The sequence below is a fragment of the Cyprinus carpio genome, chromosome B8, assembly GCF_018340385.1.
Source record: "Cyprinus carpio isolate SPL01 chromosome B8, ASM1834038v1, whole genome shotgun sequence".
In the NCBI taxonomy this organism is placed as follows: Eukaryota; Metazoa; Chordata; class Actinopteri; order Cypriniformes; family Cyprinidae; genus Cyprinus; species Cyprinus carpio.
In genome coordinates, this window is record NC_056604.1 from 14,230,943 (window position 1) to 14,253,703 (window position 22,761).

Below are 22,761 nucleotides of genomic sequence, written 5' to 3' on the forward strand. Positions count from 1 at the left end.
AGGCCAAAGCATGTGCAATTCCCTGTAGTAGTGAGGGAGGCATCAGCGTTTTCTGAATCTGACATTACACGTGCTATATATCACATATGCTGTTTGCCAGGCTTATGCAACCTAGTGAACATGTTTGCTCTATAAAATACAGTGCAAATACATTCAGTGCCAGGGAGGGATATAGGAATCATTTCCGAGTATTAGTTACTCTAATGAGGATCATGTTTGGTCTTGACGCTCTGCCAGCACTTTACAGTGAGACTTAGTTGCTGCGATCCATGTGCACCATTTGATCACGAGCTGGATATGATTAAAGCAAGTTGGGAGACCTCAAAGAGGAAGGCTGAGAGACCAGGGGCAGTCTGGCTCCATCTGTTTCATAGAGAATCTTTAAGGAGCACTGTACCGTATGTGTAAATCTCACCGTGCTAACAGTGTCGGATAAAAGGCGTAAGCCGACACCATTTGGAGGTGAGACATTCAGCAGTATTCTATCACGCCTGTCAATGGCAGATAGAGCATTTATTCAGAGGTTTGGCAATTCCCTCCCACCCGAGCTGAGAACAAACCAGCTTCGGTGGGTTCTGCTTTCAGAGGAGCACAAAACTCTCAGACTTCCTTTTATCCTCCCTCGTTTTTTTTCAGAGCGACATGACATTTCTCATATATCTCGGATGTATTGGGCCACAGATATGTGCTTCACTGCGAAACATGTCAACTTATTATTGAAAGTCGGAAGGTGTTTAAAGGTGGGCAGGAGCTCAGCGATTTGATTATCGTGTTTTTATTTGTTTATTCTTAGATGCGCATCAAGAAATAACCCTGTCTGCGAGCGGCCTGACTGACATTTTGCGGAGACGGAAATAGAGAGCGGTAAAGACTAAAATGTGGTGCTACAACCCACAGTGTGTTCATTATTGAACACTTCTGGCATGCGGCTTTCAGGCATTTCCGTGGAAGGATGAACTCTGCCCTGATAGCTCACTTCAGCACAAGCAGCCTCAGGTGCCTTGGGCAAAGTCAGAGCTTTAAGCTTTTCGTGTATGTTCACAGGGTCTGACACCTGAAGCTCAGACTGCAAGATGTGTGTTGTGTGGTTTGTGTGCTGTAATTTTTCTCTTGTGGGCACTTTTGCACATCTTGTTCAATCCAAAAAAAGAGTGAGCAAACCAAACCAACCAAAAAGTCAAAAAACATACTGTGTAATTTTTCTAAACTTTCTAAACTAAACTACTTTATTAACTACATTTTTCAGTAGTGTAAATAGTTTTTCCATTAACAAGCTATTCTTTTTCAAAGCAACTACATGCTATTTCTGTTTTTAATGTAATGTTGTGTTGCAGTTTCACCTCGTATGACATGCTGAAATGTCAGACTGATTCTTGTGAGTCAATTCGTTCTAAACTGTCCTCATTTTCAAATGAAGAGTTGGCAAATTTGATTAACTCTAGCAGATCAGTTTGTCCTTAATAGCCCTTTCACGTGTAGTGTTGGAAAGTCCTAACCAGCTCTATCTCTTAGACGTAGCTCCCAAAATTCCTATTGATTCTAGTAAATTAGTTTGTCCTTAACAGTCCACCTCAAATGTAATGTTGAAAAGTCTGTTTATTGTAGTGAATCGGTTTATTCTATACAGCCCATCTTCTTTCTCCTATGTAGTGATTAAAAAGTGAATTATTCTGTAAATCAATTCGTCCTACACAGCCCTGTCATGGAGTGCTGGGGTGTCTGGTTTATTCTAGAAAATTGGTTTGTCCTAAATGTCCCTCTTTCTTATACATAACTCTGAAAAGTACTATTGTTTGTAAAGTCTTACTGACCGTATAGTTTCACTCTATACAGTGCTCTTCACTTTGTTTTGTAGTGTTAAAAAGTTTGAATAATATATTAATATATACAGTCAAACCAAAAATTATTCAGACACCAGGTATAATTTAAAAAAAAAAAATTGTATTACTAGTGGTTGCAGGACACTATAGTTTTTTAAATAAGGGATAGCAAAATAAAGTAAACTGTGACACATTAAACCTCCAAAATTCTTCATACAGTGGACTACCAGTAAAATTGAAACACTTTGACCTGACCATGTTTTGCTTAAGTGTTTTTCTTTAATTGCTAATGCAAATTTTTACATCACAGACTGAACAAAATTCAGCATTGCTTAGTAATTGGTTGACCTAAACTGGTATTATCTAATTGTGTACTTAAATTTAACAGCTGACAGCTATTCAACCTGATTCATTACATTCCTTTCTATCAAAGTTATCCGACATTATCAAGATGAATTTGTTCTGACAGTTTAACTCTGAGTTCTTGTCATATTTTATTATTTTCTAAACTATAGCAAATAAACTGTGATAATGTGAGAATTGTGGAAGGTGTCTGAATATTTTTTTTTTGACTATATATAGTTGGCTACTCTTTTCCAATATTGATCCATCTGTATTTTTATTGGGATGTGCAATCTTCTAGCCAAGTTTTGTTTTTAATTCTTTGAATCGATGTTGTACGTAAAAGTTTCTTGTCTCACTGTGCTATTCCATAGATCAGGGATAGGCAACTCCGGTCCTGGAGGGCCACTATCCTGCAGAGTTTAGCTTCAGCCCTCATAAAAACTCACTTGCCTGTATCTATCTAGTAATCCCGAAAACACTGATTGCCTTGTTCAGGTGTGTTTAATTAGGGTTGGAGCTAAACTCTGCAGGACAGTGGCCCTCCAGGACCGAAGTTGCCTATCCCTGCCATAGATAAATGAATGAACTCGTTTCTCATTAGGTGGTGTGCGTGCCAAAGAAAAACAACAAACAAACAAACGTTTGAAACAGATGGCATTTTTATCTTGTAATAGTGTTGGAAAACTGGGACCTCTCAGACAAGCCCAGATTCAGGTTTCCTGACAGCTCGGGGGAAACAGTACAATAGTACAACACTCTGTATGGATACATCAGTGCTCAAGATGAGAGCATGCTTATCCCTCCTCTTACAAAGCCTCTCTCCCCATTAATGTCTTTGTTATTGAAGCTCATGACGGTATTTTAATCATTCAAGGATTACATGTTCTTCTTCAAAGGGATAACCAGCATGCATACGTTTGCACAAATTTTGCTCGGAAGGCATTCGGTGCACACACAAGAGATTTTCACAGCATCATCTATTGACACACGTACCACTCCTACTACTAATAATAATAAAAAAAAGCTGCATGAAGGTGAACTTGTTACTGGATTAAATGATGAACAAGTGTGAGACGTCATGCTATTAAAGTTGTGATTTACGCTGTTTTGTAAATTGGATTATTAATATGTGGAGCATTTTCTGGACCAATGTAACTGTCTGTAACCACAGAAAATTCTTATTACAGTTACATTTTAGAAAGAGTTCTGAGTAAATATGTAAATAAAAAGTTTTAGAAGGTTATAGACATTGACAATTGGCAGTCAGTCAATTAAAACTTATTATGTGAGTGATTAACAGTCTTATGTACTGTAAGATAACGAACATTAAATTGCTCTGATAGTAGGAAAATTCTTTCATTTGCGATTTATATACAGATCAAGAGATAAACTTAATGGTTATGGTTTTTAAAAATCATGATACAAAATAAATTAGCATGTTAAATTGGCACTTCTGCTAAAAACATTTGACTAATTTAATAAGATTTTCTGAAACAAATAGAGTGCAGTACTCTCTGCTCCACTGATAATTAGGATAAATCAATTTCACAGATTTTCCCACACAATAAGTATAGAAAATTTTGTATTTTAGTAGTGTGGTTATACTCTAACACAGTGGTTCCAAAACAAAAACTAGTCCAGGAGTAACACAATGTCCCCCAAACAAAACAAAACAAAACAACCATACAAAAAAAAACAAAACAAAAAAAACATCACACCAAAACCTCCTTTTAAAAAAAAAAAAACAATCCACAAATCAAAAACTAGTCAATAAATCACCAAAACAAATATCAATTCTTCCACATCAAAAACTAGTCCAGGAGTTTCCAAACCTCATGTCAATTCTTTGATCTCAGTATATCAGTCCAAGAAGTATTATTTCAGCATGACTCATTCAAAACTAATGTTGCATTGGCAGGGATTCATCTTTTTTTCTTCGAGCTGACAATGTCATTTCTCATCACAATGATGTTTTTGTTCCTTGTTTACACAGAAATAGCCCCTACAGAAGCAGTGTGTGCTTATGGAAATGCTTGACTTTTGTTATGCTAAGCACTCTGTCCCTTTCATCATTTTTTCCAGCTCTTGGCTGGCTGCTAAAGCAACCTCACCTGAATGTTTGCGTTCGTTGTTAACAGGACGATATATGTTCAGTGCGACTTGAATTTTGCCATTGTGTTAAAAAAGAATTGTTGCTGGCTGCAATGAGGAGAGCTTCCACAGGCACGAATAAAATTTCTCTTGGATAAAAGGAAAGTATGTAAATGGACCTAGAAACAGATGGAGAAAAGAACATTTAAAGAGTATGCTGACCTATACAAAAGACATTAGGCTGAACAAAAATTCTGCGTCTACATTTGGTCCTTTAATTAAATGTTACATTTTTTCCCTTTCACTTTGTTTATCATAATAAGGGAAGTAATTAATTTCTCTCTGTGTTTTGGTGCAAGCGTGTTTGTCTGAGGATCCTTATCCAATGGAAGTAGCAAATTCATTGCATGCTGTTGTGGACGAACAAGTGATTAACGTTTCAGATTACAATTTCACATGCAATTTGAACCGCTAATACTTGATGATTACTTGTGAAATATGCTGTCTGCAATGGGTTAAACTGTTCATTTTTTTCTAGTGAGGTTTTGTTGAGGAAAGCTGAGAAGACCAAGATCACACCCTCAGTTGAGTAACATGAAATCATTCTCACTTTAGATGTGACCAAGAGCATTTGATCTGATTTACCTTTCTGTTAAATAAATTGTCAAATTAAGTGCTCTTCTATGAGAGTAAGCTTCTTCAGTTTGTCATCAAATGCTTCTGAAGGGTGTCGGGCCCATTAAGTAGTAATTTGAGAGGGTGGAATCAACTTTCAAATATTTTGTCCTTCAGTATTTTGTTGTGTTTTTCAGTAAGTAAATATGTAGACACACACACAAACACATACACACACACACACACACACACACACACACACACACACACACACACACACACACACAAACATATGTATGTCTTTTTTTTTTTTTTTATTTTTTGGAAGAAATTAATGGAAGAAAAAACTTTAATAATGTTACAAATAATTTCTATTTCAAATGAATGCCTTTCCTTTTAACTTTCCATTCATCAAAGAATCTTGAAAAAGAACACCAGGGGGCTAGTCACAGATATTAATATTTCAGTATTTAAAAAATTACTAAATATTTCTTGAGCACCAAAACCAGAATATTAAAATGATTTCTGAAGGATCATGCATCACTGAAAAGTGAAGTTATGGCTGCTGCAAATTTGGCTTTCCTATCACAGGAATAAACTACATTTTCAAATATATTTATATAGAAAACACATAAAATATTGCTTATTTTAAATTGTTATTATATTCCAAAATATTGCTCCTTTACTGTATATTTGATCAAATGAATGCAGCCTTGGTGAGCATAGAAGACATAAGTGATACCAGTCACAAATTTTTGATCGATGGAGTATATATGAAGTTTATCTTCCTATCTTAGCAAAATTAATATTAGAGTGTATATTTATATTCTAATGAATATATTTTTGAGATATATTTTTTAGGTGTACCTTAACAATTGTGCAAAAATATTGCAAAACAAGATATAATATAATATAATATAATATAATATTATATTATATAAAATAATATAATATATATAATATAATATAATATAATATAATATAATATAATATAATATAATATAATATAATATAATATAATATAATATATAAAGTATTTAAGTCTCATCCAATTTTGCTTCCCAAGAAAATACGTCTTATTTAAAATATGTTTATATATTTTGGAACACAAAATAATAATTAACAAATGACTTTTTTTTGGCATTGTGCAGTTTTTATTCATACGTAGGTGCAAGAATTCATTTTCATCTCCAAAATGCTGTTTTACACCTCCCCCTTGTTCGTCCACTATAAATTTGACCTCAATTCCAGCGGATTCCTCTGAATATTATATGTGGAGCTGCAAAGCTGTTAGACTGTGGGCGAGCGGAGAACTTGAGGCTTGCGTCAAGCCTGCTGGCTGGGAGAACTTGCTTTTTCATCTCCTCTGCTCCCCCACTCTCTTGTCCTCCAGGCCACCCACTTCTACTGCAGTGATGAATAAAACAAGAGTAAGGGTTTGTTACATTTGTGCTGACTCTCTGTGATTTAAATGAAGCAGCAGACAAGCACGGCTACGCTTACAAGTAGTGCCTTGGTTGGTAACACACACACTCACACGCAGGTCACCAGGGGAAGGTCAAACGGCTTTTGAAGACTTTGCTCCATTGAAAATCTTCCATGCTTTAAATGGACCCTCTGTACAAGAGAAGTAAGTAAACTGGGCCTTGAGCTCTGAGGTACGTGGTCGGGTGGAAGAGAGAGAGAGAGAGAATCCCATATTGGGCGGTGGACCTTTTAAGTTTGATCTCATTTCTGCTCATGCCTGATGTGCTCGGTGATGATGGATGATGAGCCTGGGCGCATTGTGTTAGATCTTGCATATCTTCAGCCAAGCTTGTCAGGAGCTGACCAACCTGCTTTTAAATTAATCCATCCCATCTCACTTTCCTCCTCCTCCTCCCCTCCTCCTCGTCCTCCATTCTCTGACACCCCAGACTGAGTGAAGCAAGGCTGTGTCTTCTCATGCAGAATTTTTCACCGAATTACATCAGTGTCAAGCAGGCGAACGCTTCCAGATAATTTACCTCTCAGCCGAGATGGATTTGCATTATAAATAAGGGAATATTGCCAGTCTGTGATGCTGCCTTATTCAAAATAGCCTTAAGAACTGTTAAAGATGCCTAATTGAGCACAGAAACCTACTTAAAGTGTCACCATCCTTGTTTATCATCACCTGCCTAAGTTTCAGAGAGTGTGGCTATCTGCTTGAAAATGTCACAACAAGCTAAATGCACTTGCGTAGGGAAAGCTTGTGCTTAGCAGCTCCGTTTGAGAATCACTGAGAGGGTTTTCTAGGTTTAGAGAGGATGTCAGCGTCTTCTAACCTGTAACTCTTGTTGATTTTCACACAGACCTAGAAACATTCACTTACACGTACCTTGCGTATCTTAATAGAGTGGTCTCTTCAATGACAGGAATCGGGGCTCATGTTAGGATTCATTTGAGAATGTCAGTACTTAGAGCCACAGTTAAAAAGCAACATTTCTACCTCGTTACTGAGACCACCTGTGCTTTTTCACACACTGGATGTTTCTGAATGCTGAAAAACACTTGCATATCCAAATACGTCTCTCTACCAAAATGTCTTTATCTGGCTTATGTTAGAAGGCAGCAAACCACACACAGCAAAAATGATTTTCTTACTTAATATTTTTGTCTTGTTTTCCAGTACAAAAATCTAAATATTCTTAAATCAAGGCACATTTACTTCAGATGTAAAAATGTATCAAAATGAATTGAGTTTATGCTTAAAACTAGAAATATTATGTGCAAATAGGGTAAGAAAAATAATCTTGCATAAACTCACAAAATTTATAAACTTTTCTCACTCAACTTACATACCTTATTTTAAATATAAAGTCATTTTGCTTCTCAAGTTTAATGTGTTGTGATTTAATAATGTTTAGATATTTGTACTGGAAAACAGGACAAAAATACTAAGTAAGAATATAATTTCTCTACGACACACCCTTAATGGCATTAGTTCTGGCTTTTGTTCACACAGCGCTCGTTCCAGGACTGAACCCGGCAATGTTACTAGGTCCCCAACCCGGGATCAATCCCGGAATCAATCCCGGGACGTGTTTGTGTTCACACAGAAGTCGACCCGGCAATGTTCCGGCAATATTCCGGGTCCAGCGTGCAGTGTGAAAGGGGCTTATTTTAATAAATTTAACGCTATAATATAATATATTGGCCTTGTTCATCTGTATCTAAAATTGGGTCAGTTTAAAAAAATTGAAGTATTGTAGAATATACAGTTTGTACGTCTGTTACTGTACACGCTATCCCTCTATCTCTTTCTCTTTATATATATATATATATATATATATATATATATATATATATATATATATATATATATATATAAAACTTTTTTTTTTCTCAATTCTTCGACTGTGTGCCATCCCTAGTAGATTTTGCATAGCAGTATTTTGCATTTACTACCATAGAACAGAGTAGACAGTAAGTCATGTGGGAAAGAGAGGGTGACTGGATTGCAAAGGTTCAAACGTGGGTCACCTTAAGCACAAAAACATGTCAGAGTTCTCCTGATGAAGGCATGATGGCTCTGACCTCAGTAGTCATATTTAGTGCAATCCTTAATATGCCAAAGAAAATCCATCCGGAAATGGGCAGAAGGTGCAGTATGACCCGGTCTGGCTGAGTCATCTGTATTTTTCCATATGTCAAGTTCAACTGTCCATAAAAAAAAAGAAAAAAAAATCAAACTTCAAAATTCAAAATATTTATTTTTATAGACCGTTAGACTGCGTATGCTCATGCACCCTTGAATGTAACAGACAAAAAGCTCCTTAAAATCCTTAATGGCAACGACACTATAGATACAGATGTGCTAATGAAGCATGCAACCATTTAAGGCAGACTGAAAAGCATCAATATGTAACTGGATTCAGCCTCATCACACTGCAGCTCTGGTGAATGCTGAATATTGACATTTTGGACCAATGGGAAAATATTAATTAATAAATGGGGAATCAGCATCCAACCGAGGCTCACGATCAATTTCCATTATTAAACAGAAAAAGCTACTCTAAATATGTGAAACCCACAATACCACTGCACTTGATGGAGTACATAGTTAAGTAAATTAAATTTAAATGTACAGTTTTTTCAACTTGACTCCATTTCAGCTCAGAGATAGACATTATAGTCATTAAATATTAGGCTGGTAATGTCTAAAGCTCTCTTGAATTTGTTCTAGATCATTAAGCATGCATTATGGTGCCTTGAAGCTTGTCAGAAACCAGTTTCCTTAGGGAAGGCATTTAAAATCACTGGCGGTTAAGTCTTCGACTTACAGATACTCTTATTTTTTGGACCTCAGAGCCGTGAACTCACTTTCCCGATTCAGGTGCGGGAAATTTCCAGCCCCTTGGGAATTTTTTTATGTGAGCTCAGCTTCTTACTTCATGACAAACCCAGGCGACGAGGACGCTGCGGGGAGCAAGAGCAACAATCATGGAGCTGTACACAGAGGTGAAAATAACTCTTGTCCTGCCCCACTTTCCCCGGCCTCTCCTCTCATTTCTTCCGCGCCTTTCTGTCTGTTGGACAGCGTGACTCATTGTTGGACTGTCACTCTCTTAATGATGTCAAAGGGTCCTTCTCTAACAGGAGTCATGTCTTCACGTGCCCATCTGTCTGAGGACTCAGCAGCCCCATTTATGCCAGGTTTGATTAAATGTCAGAAGCAAAGATGTGTGCAAAAGGAAAAAGGTGAAGGACAGCAATGCAGGATGGAAATTGCTTTTGAGGGGCAGGGGAAGCTAGCAGCTCAATGCATTAATGATGAAGGGAAATTAATTTACATTGTAATAATGAAAGTGCGTCGGAGCCTGAGGGAGGGAAGCATGCAGTGTCTTTTGCTGAAGAAATGCTGTCTTTGGGAGTATTTTTCAAATCACTCTCAAACAGGGTAATGCACAGCAGGTGTCTCATTGCACATAGGTCGTGTCAAGCCGACAGTTGGGAAAGCTTTCACTGGTGTTTTTCTTTTTCTTTTCTGCCAGTCCTTTAATATGGCTGTTATACAGTAGCCTGAATGAGAATGGGCCCTGGTGTAAAGCGGAATACAAAAGTCTTAACCGCTTGTGACTCAATCACAGCTCCTTGTCTTGTAACAGCTGCATTGTAAGAATCTCACAAACATAAATGAACAGTGTCTATAGTCTTGTTTGTATTTCCGTTACACTCAATTAACCCACAGTGACTTCTTTTGCATGAAAATGGTTTTACTTCTTGATTTATACTGTGGTTTCGGGTTTCGTATGGTGCAAGATGATTTTCATGCCAATTGTAAGGCTCAGTAGGACGTTGTAGGAATGAAAGTCCTGGCTTTCAGTTAAAAGAGCTGATTGACATTTTGATAACTGGTCTGCCTGACAATACAGGTTTTAGCTTGATTGCAGCTAATGGAGTTTAATTTGTACTATTGTTGTCAAGGCTGGGAGACTAGATTACACCAGCAAACATCCTTAAGCTGGTTTAAAACTGCTCATATATATGTATATATATATATATATATATATATATATATATATATATATATATATATATATATATATATATATATATATATATATATATATATATATATATATAAAAACACTTTTGAAATGTGAGAATTATTAGAATTGTTATCCAGTTAGAAGTTAACAAGCAAGAAAATCAAAATATGTCTCTATAACTAATGTGGTCTTGCTTCCCAAATAAAATGGTATCATTTGGGAGATTTAAAATATTTTTGCTCACAATGAGGCCAAAAAAAAAAAAAAAAAAAAAAAAAAAAAAAAAAAGAGCTAAAAAATATTAATAAAAATAATAAAAAAGTATTTTTAGTGTGCACATTAACAGAATAGTTCACCCCAAAATTATAATTTTGTTATCATTTACTTACACTCATGTCGTTCCAAACCTGTATGAGTTTCTTTCTTATGTTGAACACAAAAGAAGATATTTTGAAGAATTTTGAAGAACCAAACAGTTGTTGGTCCCCATTGACTTCCATAGTAGGGAAAGAAATACAATGGAGTCAATGGGTCCATCAACTGTTTGATTACCAGCATTTTTTAAAAATATTTTCTTTTATGTTCAACATAAGAAAGAAACAGATACCAGTTTGGAATGACATGAAGGTGAGTAAATGATGACAAAAATTTTATTTTTGGGTGAACTATCCCTTGAACTGGGCTTGCCTGAAAAAATTATTTGTAATTTTTTTTTTTTCATGATTTGAGTTTCAGAAGCACAATATATTGTTATACCATTGTCAGATTTTATTCTTAATTTGAAATTGAAGCACAATTTCAACATGCACCAGATATTTGCAACTGATTTGTCTTTAAGAAACTTCATCACTCAGACTTGGCAAAAACCAATGAGCTTCTCAAACTAAAGAACCGTCAAGCCATTGTTATGCTCGGATCTGATCCAGGCCTTTTTTTCAGCAAAGGCAAATGCACATATCGCAAGTACAGTTGTTATGTGTAAACAAGTGTTTTTCTGAGGTCTTAAAACTGCATGACAAATAAATTAAGAAAACAGGGATAGAACAGTCTGTGTTTACTGAATGTAAATCATTTATATTTCTTTGCCTCAACGCTCTGGTTGAGCTAGTTAAGCAGCGTGGTCGGGACACCTGCACACCAGCATCCCATGGTGGGAATCAGTGTCCAAAACACAGCATATTTATGCAGTTCTTTCCAGCAGGGGTGTCATCATTGTTTTAATATGGTGATGGTGGGCTTTGTTAAAAATAACTGCAAATAACCACAGCAGGTTGCCAGTCGTTCATGACAGTTTAATTAAATTTCACCCACGGCCCAATAAATGCAGGCACAGGCTTGAGGGTAGACCACCATACATCCTCAAACAAAAGCCAGAACAGCACCGTTTGTTTGCATGCTGGCGGACGACAAGAGGTCCACACGACTGCAAAGCAAAAATTGAGAGTTATTAATGGCTGACAGTGCGTGGCGGGCCGCTGCCAGTATGATAAACAGTGCTCGGTGTTGCTGTTTTTATATCACATATTATATCAGGCTATTACTGCACTCAGTGGTCTGCAAAGCTCATTAATCCGCCTTGTCTCAGAGGTGTCACCGCAAACCGGCCGTCCTTTTTAGAGACGTGCCCCTGTGGCCGTAAATCTGTGCCTAAGATGCAGAATCCTCATGCCATCGCAATCTAATGCATCATCATCATCAGGACTTGCCAATGGCTGAGCTGTCTTCATCATCACTGAAGGCCACAAGGGGGATTGGGGTTGCGAGTACTTTATCCTTGTGTACTTTATCCTAACTGCTGTACTGAAGAGTATTGATCTGATTGAAGAGGTCAAGCTTTGGCTGGTTAGTATGGTCTAGTTGGGCCTCTCTGATCTTTCTCTATCATACAAAAAAATACATATATATATTGTGGATGTTTTAGTATTTTGAAATGGACATTAACTTAAGTGTTTTTTTGTGAAAGAAGTCTCTTAGGCTCATCAAAGTCTGCATTTATTAGATACAGTAAAGATGTAATATTGTGAAATATGATTCCAATTTAAGTATTTTAGTATTAAATTACAATTGAACTATTTTAGTATTAAAGTATTCTAAATACATTTTTCAATTCTGAGTACCAGCACGTTTCTTTATTTGGTTGTGTTGTGAGCATTTGCAGTGTTTCTTTATTTGGTTGTGTTGTGAGCATTTGCAGTGTTTCTTTATTTGGTTGTGTTGTGAGTATTTGCAGAGTGTTTTTGTATTTGATTGTGTTGTGAGCATTTGCAGCACATGTGCTGTCAAACTGACAAAGATGTTTTCTTAATTTGCTGGTGCTTTTTCTATTTGCATGTGTTTTCTGAAGTTGCTAGGCGTTGAGCTCTCTTGGGCACCGTAATAAACTACATTCTAAAATATATTAAAATAGAAAACTAGTAGTCATAATATTTCACAATATTACTGTTTCTGCAGTATTTTTAATCTACTGTAAGTAATGCAGCTTAGGTGAGCATAAGAAACCTCTTTCAACATCTTAATTTTTCAGAACCTTTGGCCTGCAGTTTATAATTTTTTTCCCTCCAATCTGCTGCTTTTGCCATCACAGCTGAGGATAGTCTCTAGTAAAGTGTTTGGAATGCAGTGCCCATGAGAAAATGTTCATACTGCAAGCTTCCAGGGGGTCCCATGCTATTTGAGCAGTGCCTTTAAGATGAATGCTTACGGATACCTCTCTCCAGGTATTAAAGGCCACCCAAGACTCACCAAAAAGAGTTTTCAAATAGCAATTTGTTTGCAAATGCAACATGTGTCTTAGCTCCATTACACTGTCACCCTACTTACTAGGGTTTGCAAGACAGGGTGAACTGCAGAGACTTTTCACCCAGCTGTGGTCCTCTCAGACAGTGACAGGCTTGACAGTGTGCACCAATATAGAGCCTCTAGCTGCTCTGACTGAAGTGTAGGAGGGAAAAAGTCGTCTTTCATTTTCTTCAGGACGTGGCAGTTCGCTGAGAGAGAACACATTGTAATACCCGCTTAAGGCCAATTATCCAAGCTCTTCCTCCAATGAATTTGACATTGTTTGAGAAGATCAGTGTGCTATTGTCATCAGTGTGACAGATTTATTGATGCATTGTTCCATGTTCATAATCATTTCTTTTCTTTTTTTTTAACATCAGTTGAATCTCAAAGATTTTTGCCTTTTGATTGTCCTGTGAATTTAACAATAAATTACTATTACTTGATCAGTGGCATGTCCAGACTAGTTTTCCTACAGGATACACTGGTAACACTTTAGTATAGCAACCAATTCTCACTGTTAACTAGTTGCTTATTAGCATGCCTGTTATTAATGTATTGGCTGTTTATTAGTACTTATAAAGCACATATTTTGCATGACCATATTATACATCCCTAATCCTACCCAATACCTAAACTCAACAACTACCTTACTAACTATCAATAAGCAACAGATTAGGGGTTTACTGAGGCAAAAGTCATAGTCAATGATTTATTAATGGAAAGAATAAGACCTTAAAATAAAGTATGATCGATGCACTCATTCAACAAAGTCAAAAAGCATAATCTGATTTTCTTACAACCAGCATGTTATGCAGTTAATTTCTATCCACTTTTTGGACAACAATTTAAAAATATGAATGTGCAGGACATCTGTTGTTTATCAGATTTTCTCGAAGGTCTCTTCTCTTGGGAAATAGTTAAAGTTGGACTACGTGGTTAGGACCACCCATGTTATTGTGAACAGAAGTTGTTATATAGTGATCCAGTTGCCCTTGATGTGTTGGATTGTGCCAGACAGAGTGCTATTTCTTTGCTCTTTGATATATTTGATGAAGTTGTCTTTTGCCTCACAACTCAATTGCTCAAGAGCTGCAGCCTCTCTGCCTGTTTAGAGCCGCAATCCAGCAGCTTGTAAATCAGAATTCGCAACTACCCTCTCATACTTGCGCACACTTACACTCTCTCACTCATCCGAAGAAGAAAAGCCCCCACGGGATAGGGAGTAGGACTGATTAAGACAGGCAAGAATTTGATTCCTGTTGCTTTATTCCTCTTGAGAGTGGCTGCAGGATATTAATCTGGCCAGTGTTGCTTATGAGGACTTGCTACAGGCTCTTGAGCACTTTATTGTGGAATTACGTTTTGTTCTCAATCACGCTACTGAAGTGCTTGAGGAAGTCTTTGCTGCAATTTGAACAAGCATCTGTGTCCTTTCAACATTTAATTTTTTATTTTTCATTTTCAAGCATCCTGAGCCGTCTGTCTTTTCTGTTTTTAAACATAATGAAACATGACAACAAGGTGCTTGTTATTGACATGCAAGTTCTCAGCAAAAAAAAAAAAAAATTCTTAATGAGTATTTTAGTGTTGTTTTCTATTTAAAAAATGTAAACATCCTTACAACAAGGTAAGTTTACTTGAGAAACAAGCAAAGACATTGAAGGCATTTTATCAAAAAAATAATTTCAAAATACATTATTCAATTTAATCATAAAAATCAAATAAATGTATCTATAATATCTTATGCAATTTAGTTTTTCTCATCAAATAAATGTATCTAGTTTTAAGGATATTTTAGTATTATTACAAATGTACTCATTAAGAAAGTAGTTTTTGCAGTTACAACATATTCTCTGTCTGACCTAACTGAATTTTGAAATATAGATGGATGGTTATTAGTTGGCAAAACGAATCAAAGCAGATGCGCATGGACTTGAGCATAATACCCCCATCTACAGCATTCCCCATCGCTACGGATAAAATATGCGGCTTTAGAAGCTTCCACCTTGAGTTTTGTTTCTATGGCAACTCTATTCTGTCCTCAGATAAAAGAGCCATTATGATGTTTTGCAGAGGATTGGAGACAAATTGAGTGTTTTTCTGAGATTTTTCTTGTTAAAGGCCTGACAGTGTTCACAGTGTCCTGCAGGTAGTGTCTTGACTTGGCCTGTTCACAGCTGACCACAGACTCTAATGTGATATGGGCACATTGACTATCTCCTGTGTGCCACTCATTGAAAGAACACCAATTTGTCCCCACGTACTGTAAAAATACTCTGCTTCAGCCTACTTCCCACATACCGCTGAGGGTTGACAATTTTTTGACGTAACTCTCATGTATACAGGTCGACAAGATTCAATTTCCTTGTACATAGATATACAAGATTCAATTTTAGACCCTGAAATATTGTTTTCCGTTGCACCTGGATCTGTAGAGACCAACAACTATAGATGAAATTGCTTAGAGAAACATTTCCATTCTGCCTGCGCTTTTATCTGACAAGCACATATGTACAGGTCATTGTGTCTTTATTTATATAAATGTTTTAAGACTTTGTCTGAAACTCGAAAAGTTGCCAGTCAACAAGTATCTCTTTACCTAAAAGCTGGTGTATATTCTTTTACCTCATCTAGGATTAATTTATTGAATTAATAAAGTAAGCTGCTGAATGAAGCCAGGCAGAGTAATAATAAAGCATTGATTTTTGGCACAGCACTGCTGTTTGGAACTCATTTTATGTTGTATAGTGATGATGTTTGTGCTGTGCTAGGCTTTTCTAACTTTTTTTTTTTTGTTCAGTATGTAAATAGTCATTTATCATTTTTTTTTTTTTTGCTTCTAAGACATTTTGATAACAGTTTTTTTTTTATATTTATATATCCTATTATTTGCATTGCATTATCATCTTAGCTGTGTTTGTTAGTTTACAACACATGATATATGTACTCTAAACAAATATAAATAACATAAAATAAAATTAAAATAGAGAGCTTGAGAGCTTCTCTCACATGAGAATTTGCTTTGGTGAAGAATTGGATAAAAGTGGAGTAATTTAGATTCTGCTTAAGTTCATTTTGAGTTTCTATTTTTGTGTTCTGTTGTCAACCATATGATAAATCTCCTCAAATCCTCTTGTTTTAGGGGCCATTTTTGATGAGTCTGCCAAAAAGGATGATGAGGTGTTCCGCATGGCGGTGGCAGATCTCAACCTCAACAACGAGATCCTGGAGACAGAGAAGATCACTGTGTCCGTGGAGTTTGTAGATGGAAACAACCCTTTCCAAGCAGTGCAGGAAGGTACGTCATTTGAGTATTTAAGTTTTCAGAACATATTCTTGCACCTTTCTGGACTCATCCCTTTTAAATGTGAGGCTCATATGAGAAGCATTTACAAAAAAATGCCAATAATCTAATACAGTATGTGCCTCCTCAATTCAAGTTAAATGATAGTTAGAAGGGAACAAGACAAATTCGGTGGCTGGATGGACAGAGGGATAGATGAATAGATCGGTGGGTGGATATCTACATTAAATGAAATAATCAGTGGATAGGTAGATTGGTTGACAAATTAGGGGTAGGAAGAAAGATATGTACTGTAGGTTAGACAAATCAGTAAGTGGGTAGATAAGTTAGATAAATTGGTGGATGTGTAGATAGATAGGTGAGATAAACTGGTGGGTGAGCGAGTAGATAGATAGTACTGTATAGATAGGTGGGTGGGTAGATAGGTTAGATAAACTGGTGGGTGAGTGAGTATATAGATAGTTTAGATAGGTAGATGGGTAGATAGATAGGTAAGATAAACTGGTGGTGGGTGGGTGAGTGAGTAGATAGATAGTAGATAATATTGATAGGTGGGTGGGTAGATATATCGGTTAGATAATCTGGTAGGTGAGTGGTTAGATAGGTTAGATGGGTGGGTGGGTAGATAGATATGTACTATTGGTTACATTGATCAGTGGAAGGGTGGGTAGATAGACAGGTTGTGTAGATAAACATCTACTGTAGTTTGATGAGTGGGTAGATTGGTTAGACAGATCAGGTGGGTGGGTATCTAGATAGGTTAGAGAGGTGGCTGAATGAATAGTATAGATAGGTGGGTAGGTAGATAGATATGTAAGATAAACTGATGGTTGAGTGGTTAGATAGGTGGGTGGGTAGATAGATATGTACTGTAGGTTACATTGATCGATGGGTGGGTGGGCAGGTAGATAGATAGGTTGCATTGATAAATATCTACTGTAGGTTAGTCAGATGGGTGAGTGGGTAGATAGGCTAGACAGATCGGGTGGGTGGCTATCTAGATTAGATAAATTGGTGGATGGATAGATAGGTTAGATAAACTGGTGGGTGAGTAAGTAGATGGATAGTTTAGAGAGGTGGCTGAGTAGATAGATAGGTCAAATAGATTGGTGGGTCAGTGGGTAGATAGGGTAGATTGTTGGGTGAGTAGATAGATACAGTATGTACTGTAGGTTACCTCAGTCGGTCGGTCGGTGAATGGGTAGATAGATATGTTACATAGATTGGTATGTACATTAGGTTAGATAGATCAGTGAGTTAATAGATTGTGTGGATAGATAGGTGGATAGATACTGTACAGTACATACAGTGACTGCAGTGCAACATACAGTATACAAAAATACATCATACACATGAACCGGTGGGTACTAAATGTTATAAACAGAGCAAATGTAAAGCAGTTGTTGAGACAAACAGTTGTAGGCAGAGGAGTCAAAACAAGTCAATGTTTCATGCACACAGCGGAAGAATTGTGGAGTCTTATGGCAGTAGGCAGGAATGACCTTCAGTGGCACCCTCTGTTACACCGTGGACGGATCACTCTGTTGCTGAATGCACTCTTCATTTCAGCAAACATGCCTTGGAGAGGGTGGGAGACAATGTTCATGATGTTCATTAAGTCGGACACCATTAAGCTCTGAGCCATTACCTCCAGAGAGTCAAATAATGTTTGCATAAGACAAAAGACATGAATAGCCCGCATTTGTTTACTTGCTCTTAAAAAATATACGTATTATGATGTTAATAGCTTGGTTAAACCTATGAAGGAGCTTAAAGGGTAAGTATGGCTAAATTAGGTGCCTCTTTTAATCATTAGAATAAAGTCTTGCCTCAGTCCTCCACTTTATATGCTCACTCTGCCTGATGTTATGCAATTGTCTGGATCCAACACTTTCATAGCATTCAGAGGTCAGTATTATCTCAGCCTCTAATATTTGATTTAAGATCAGTTGAATGATCTAACAATACCATGATGCTGTGGTTTCCACAAATTATTGCTGTTAGCTCTTGGAGCAGGGCCATTTTCTGTTATCCTGCAAGAAAGGAGGACAGGTACAAGGCCTTTGGAACACTGCCATTCATGCATCAGCAGGTTCACTGTGCTCCATGCAATCGCAGAGTTCAGTTAACTAGCACTTAATCTAACTTTGGCATCTTCCTGTGTTTCTCCCTCTATCTTATAAGAAAGTTTTATATGCTTGTTCTTATTTGTTCCAAGGTTTTTGCCAACTTTTTTCACTATTTTTAACAATGGAGCAATAATGGATAGATCTACTAAATTGTTTCAAACAGACCAGGAACTAAACTCAGACAATGTGTGATGCTTTACACAGGGTGAATCACTAAGTAGGGATTACGGTGGTATGTTTATTTGAATACACTGTCTGCGTTGTTTTGGCACAAGATTCTCTAAAGGATAGATAATGGCGCAAAAAGCCTAAAAAATAGTGCTCAGTGCTATTTGTGTAGCATGGTTCTCCATCATGCAGGTTGCTTCTAAGTACCAGGTTGTGGCGGATCGAAATAGCATCATTAAAATGTGCTCAACTACACCGTGCATGGATTTATGTCTCATCATGATCTTTATCTCCATTATTTGATCATCATTTTGATGAATTACTGCCGCCATGATCAACAGAAAATATGCACAAGCACCTCTTTTCAATAAAAGTCTGTTTACCGGCTGCTTAGCAAGGCGGTAATAGCACAACAATAATTGGACTAGGCAAATGGCACTGACTGAGGCATGTTTGTGCTGAGAAGAATGACAATGGCAGTATAAACAGAGGCTAGTTAAGTTGGACTGCGGGTGGTTAGTGTGTTAGTTGTAGGTTCATGAGCTTAAATATCGTACACTACAGAGACACCGCTGTTTTGTAAGTGACTTTTGTTATCTGTCACTTTTTTTTTTTTTTTTTTTTTTTTTTTTTACTGGGCAAATCATCTCACATTTAACGGTACAGGGCTTTGATTTCAAAAATAGTACATAAAAAGTACGTGGCTGCTAGACTCATGCTGATCAGGTAACATCCCCAGTTTAGATATGTTAATATAAACATGCCTGACATTTTTCTGACTCTCTTTCCTGGTATTAAAATACCATTTAACTGTCTGTAATACTGTAACACCGGTTGACAAGCATCTCAGCTTTTTGTTCTCCTCCGCATCTGAGTGTGGATGAATTCAGCGGCGCCGTCATCCTTTTAGCCGCATGGTGTCTTAGAGGTGAAAGGGAGAGTGGGACAAGTTGTAGTTGACCCCTGTTATCTAATGGAGAGGCCTGCATTAACTAACTACACCCTCTGCTCTTGATGGTTCTTCTAACTCGCAGAAAGCGCTGCTCTTCTCCGTTTTTGTGCTTTGCCATACTTTCTTTTGTTTACTGAAAGATTCTGACTGAGGGAGCCTAATTACAGGTGCACATGTGTTATGGTTCAGCATGAGCGCAGACGATTCTGCTTCTTATGGATGTATGATTCTGGACCTTGTTATGTAAACCTCATTTGTTTAAACATCTGTTTATCTTCTCAAAGTCAGCTTGCTGCTATGTGATTAGATGAAACGCATCCAGAAAAGCTTGTCTCTTATGTACAATCTGTTCTAGCTTGCAAGTTTTTAACAGGCCAAGAGATGAAAAAACAACTTTTGTCATAGAATGATTCCAAGATTTGACAGATTTAATAGACTCTCTAATGTGTAGCTCAAACTCATGTGCATCTGTTTCCTATAGCTCTTGATTAATAAATGTAAATGAGGAAGAATTCTAAGAATTCACATTAACGGAGATTAGTATTCACGCATGCTGCTACTCGCAGGGACTGTTGCAAAAGTTTGCAGCTTCTGGTGAATGCTATAGTACTGTAGGTGTTAGCAAAGTTGTGCAGAGTTTATGCAAATGAGCAGCAACAACAAATGGGAGTGCAGTCAGAGGCCTACAATAGTAACAAACAACAGCAGATTGAATTGGCAGCCGCAGACTGGTTTTAAGCCCTGGTGGTGGTGTTACATTTTTTATTCAAAAAAGAAAGTCATTTTTTTATTTATCATTATTATTATTTTTTTTTGTACATACCTGTACACTGCAGTTCATAAGTTTGGGATCAGTAAGATTTTAAATGTTTTTTAATGGAATTTCTTATGCTTATCAAGGCTATATTTATTTGATCAAAAATACAGAAAAAACTGTAATATTGAGATATTATTTAAATTTCTAATATTGGTTTTCTGTTTCAATATACTTTAAAATATAATTTATTTCTGTGATCAAAGCTGAATTTTCAGTATCATTACTCCACTCTTCAGTGTCACATTATCCTTCAGAAATCATTATAATATGCTTATTTATTATCAGTGCTAGAAACAGTTGTGCTGCTTCATGTTTTTTTTTATTCTTTTGTGAATTAAAACTTTAAAAGAACAGCATTTATTTAAAATTAAAATATTTTCTAACAATATGAGTCTTTACTTTCACTTTTCATCCACTTAACACATCCTTGCTGAAAAAAGTATTCATTACTTTCAAAAAAAGAAAGAAAAAAATGTACTGACCCCAAACTTTTTATTATTATTATTATTCATAAAAGAACCCTGAAAAAAGTATCACAGGTTCCAAAAAAACATGAAGCAGCACAACTGTTTTCAACATTGATAATAAAACAGCATATTAGAATGATTTCTAAAGGATCTGACACAAGGATGTGACACTGAAGACTGGAGTAATGATGCAGAAAATTCAGATTTGCATCACAGGAATAAATTATATTTTAAAGTATATTAAAATAAAAAAAATCTGTATTTTTTATCAAATAAATACAGCCTTGATGAGCACAAGAAACTTATAATACTTTAAAATATTAAAAATCTTACTGATCCCAAACTTTTGAATGGTAGTGTATATTAATACAAAATAAAGAATTATTATAAAATAAAGAATAATTTAATTATACAAGGTATATTTTAATGGAACTGCTAAATGGAATTACCTTCAAGACTTGATTTTTATTTTTGACACACTTATGAGTTTATTGATATACAAGATATATTTGCTATTTAAAATAGTCTTTTACTGTTTTTTTCTTTTCTTTCCACATTCGCTACACACCCCTACTATGTGTCTTTGTAGAAAAAGGCTAAAGCGAGGGATTTACACATAAAAAAAAGAAGAAAAAAAAAGGTGTAACCTTGTTTTTAACCTGAGCAGCAGGGTGAGAAATTCCTGTCTTCTAATCTTTAGGACTACACTGTCAAGGTTCATCTAGCCCTAAGGAGTAGTAGAAGAGAGTAAGAATTATTTATTTATTTAATCTCAAGAGTCTGTATTCATTGTGTACATGTCTTTGCCACTGGCCAGATTGGACTCTCTGTTCCCAACTTATTTCTCAGTCTGTCTGTCTTGTATGTATGTGTGTGTCCGTGCACATTGAGTGCTTTTTTTTGTGTAGTTTCCTGGATGCTGTGGGTTTTTGAACCATCAGCGGCTTCTCTGATCTGCCAACTAAGACTGGCAGATTCTCTTTGAACTCACATCAGTAATTACGGTATGCTCTTACATAGATGTATCTTGTTTTGTCCTTTTCTATGAAGCATCACCAGGCTCACTGGAGAGTATGTCTGTATGAAAGGTCAGACGCACTGAAGGATGACTGGTGAATTGACAGGCCTTTCACATATTTAGTTTCTAAGAAAACATCCAAGTGCGTGATGCTGTATTTGTTTTTCTTTATTTATTTTGAAATCCAGTCACCATAAACCAATGCTAATATTGCCAATGCTTCTTGAACTGATACCTTTGGTCCTTTCTAGCCTTGAATATTTGATTACATACTTTACTCTGTACGCACATCTTTTTTAATAATGGTTGAAAATTTCTATTTCTAAAATTTGTCCTCTGAAGTAAAGAAAGTAAGTTTGCATACATTGCATAGATCTCTGGCTTTTTTCTCAGAAATTGCAAGTTTACATTTCATAATTCCATTTTTTCCCCACCACAGATGAAAAAATGTAAAAAAGGTAATTGCAATTTTCTTTAATCTCACACGAGTTTCATTGCAATTATGAGTTTGTATCTGACAATTCTGACTTTGTTATGCAAACCTGAGTTTATATATCTCAATTCTGAAAAAAAGTCCAAAATGTTAGATGTAAACTCATAATTGAGAGAAAAAGGCACAATTACCTTTATTTATTTATTTATTTATTTTATCATGTGGTGGAAACAGGCTTGTACAGAATGATGTATGTACCGTGAGCTTAAAAAATCCTGTCACTATGGAGCTGTGAAAACATCTTTCCT

General features: G+C 36.4%; 1 protein-coding gene across 4 annotated transcripts in view; it reads left to right on the top strand.

Moving 5' to 3' along the window:
- grid2 (glutamate receptor, ionotropic, delta 2) overlaps positions 1–22,761 on the top strand; it is a 382,152-nt gene that overhangs the window by 26,929 nt on the left and 332,462 nt on the right. For all 4 annotated transcript variants that reach the window (XR_006155441.1, XR_006155442.1, XM_042729881.1 and 1 more), the window contains exon 2: positions 16,308–16,463. Coding sequence is in view for 2 of the 4 variants with exons in the window: in XM_042729881.1 (XP_042585815.1) it covers positions 16,308–16,463 (156 nt within the window). In the remaining 2 variants the exon portion in view is untranslated. The remainder of the gene's footprint in view (positions 1–16,307; positions 16,464–22,761) is intronic.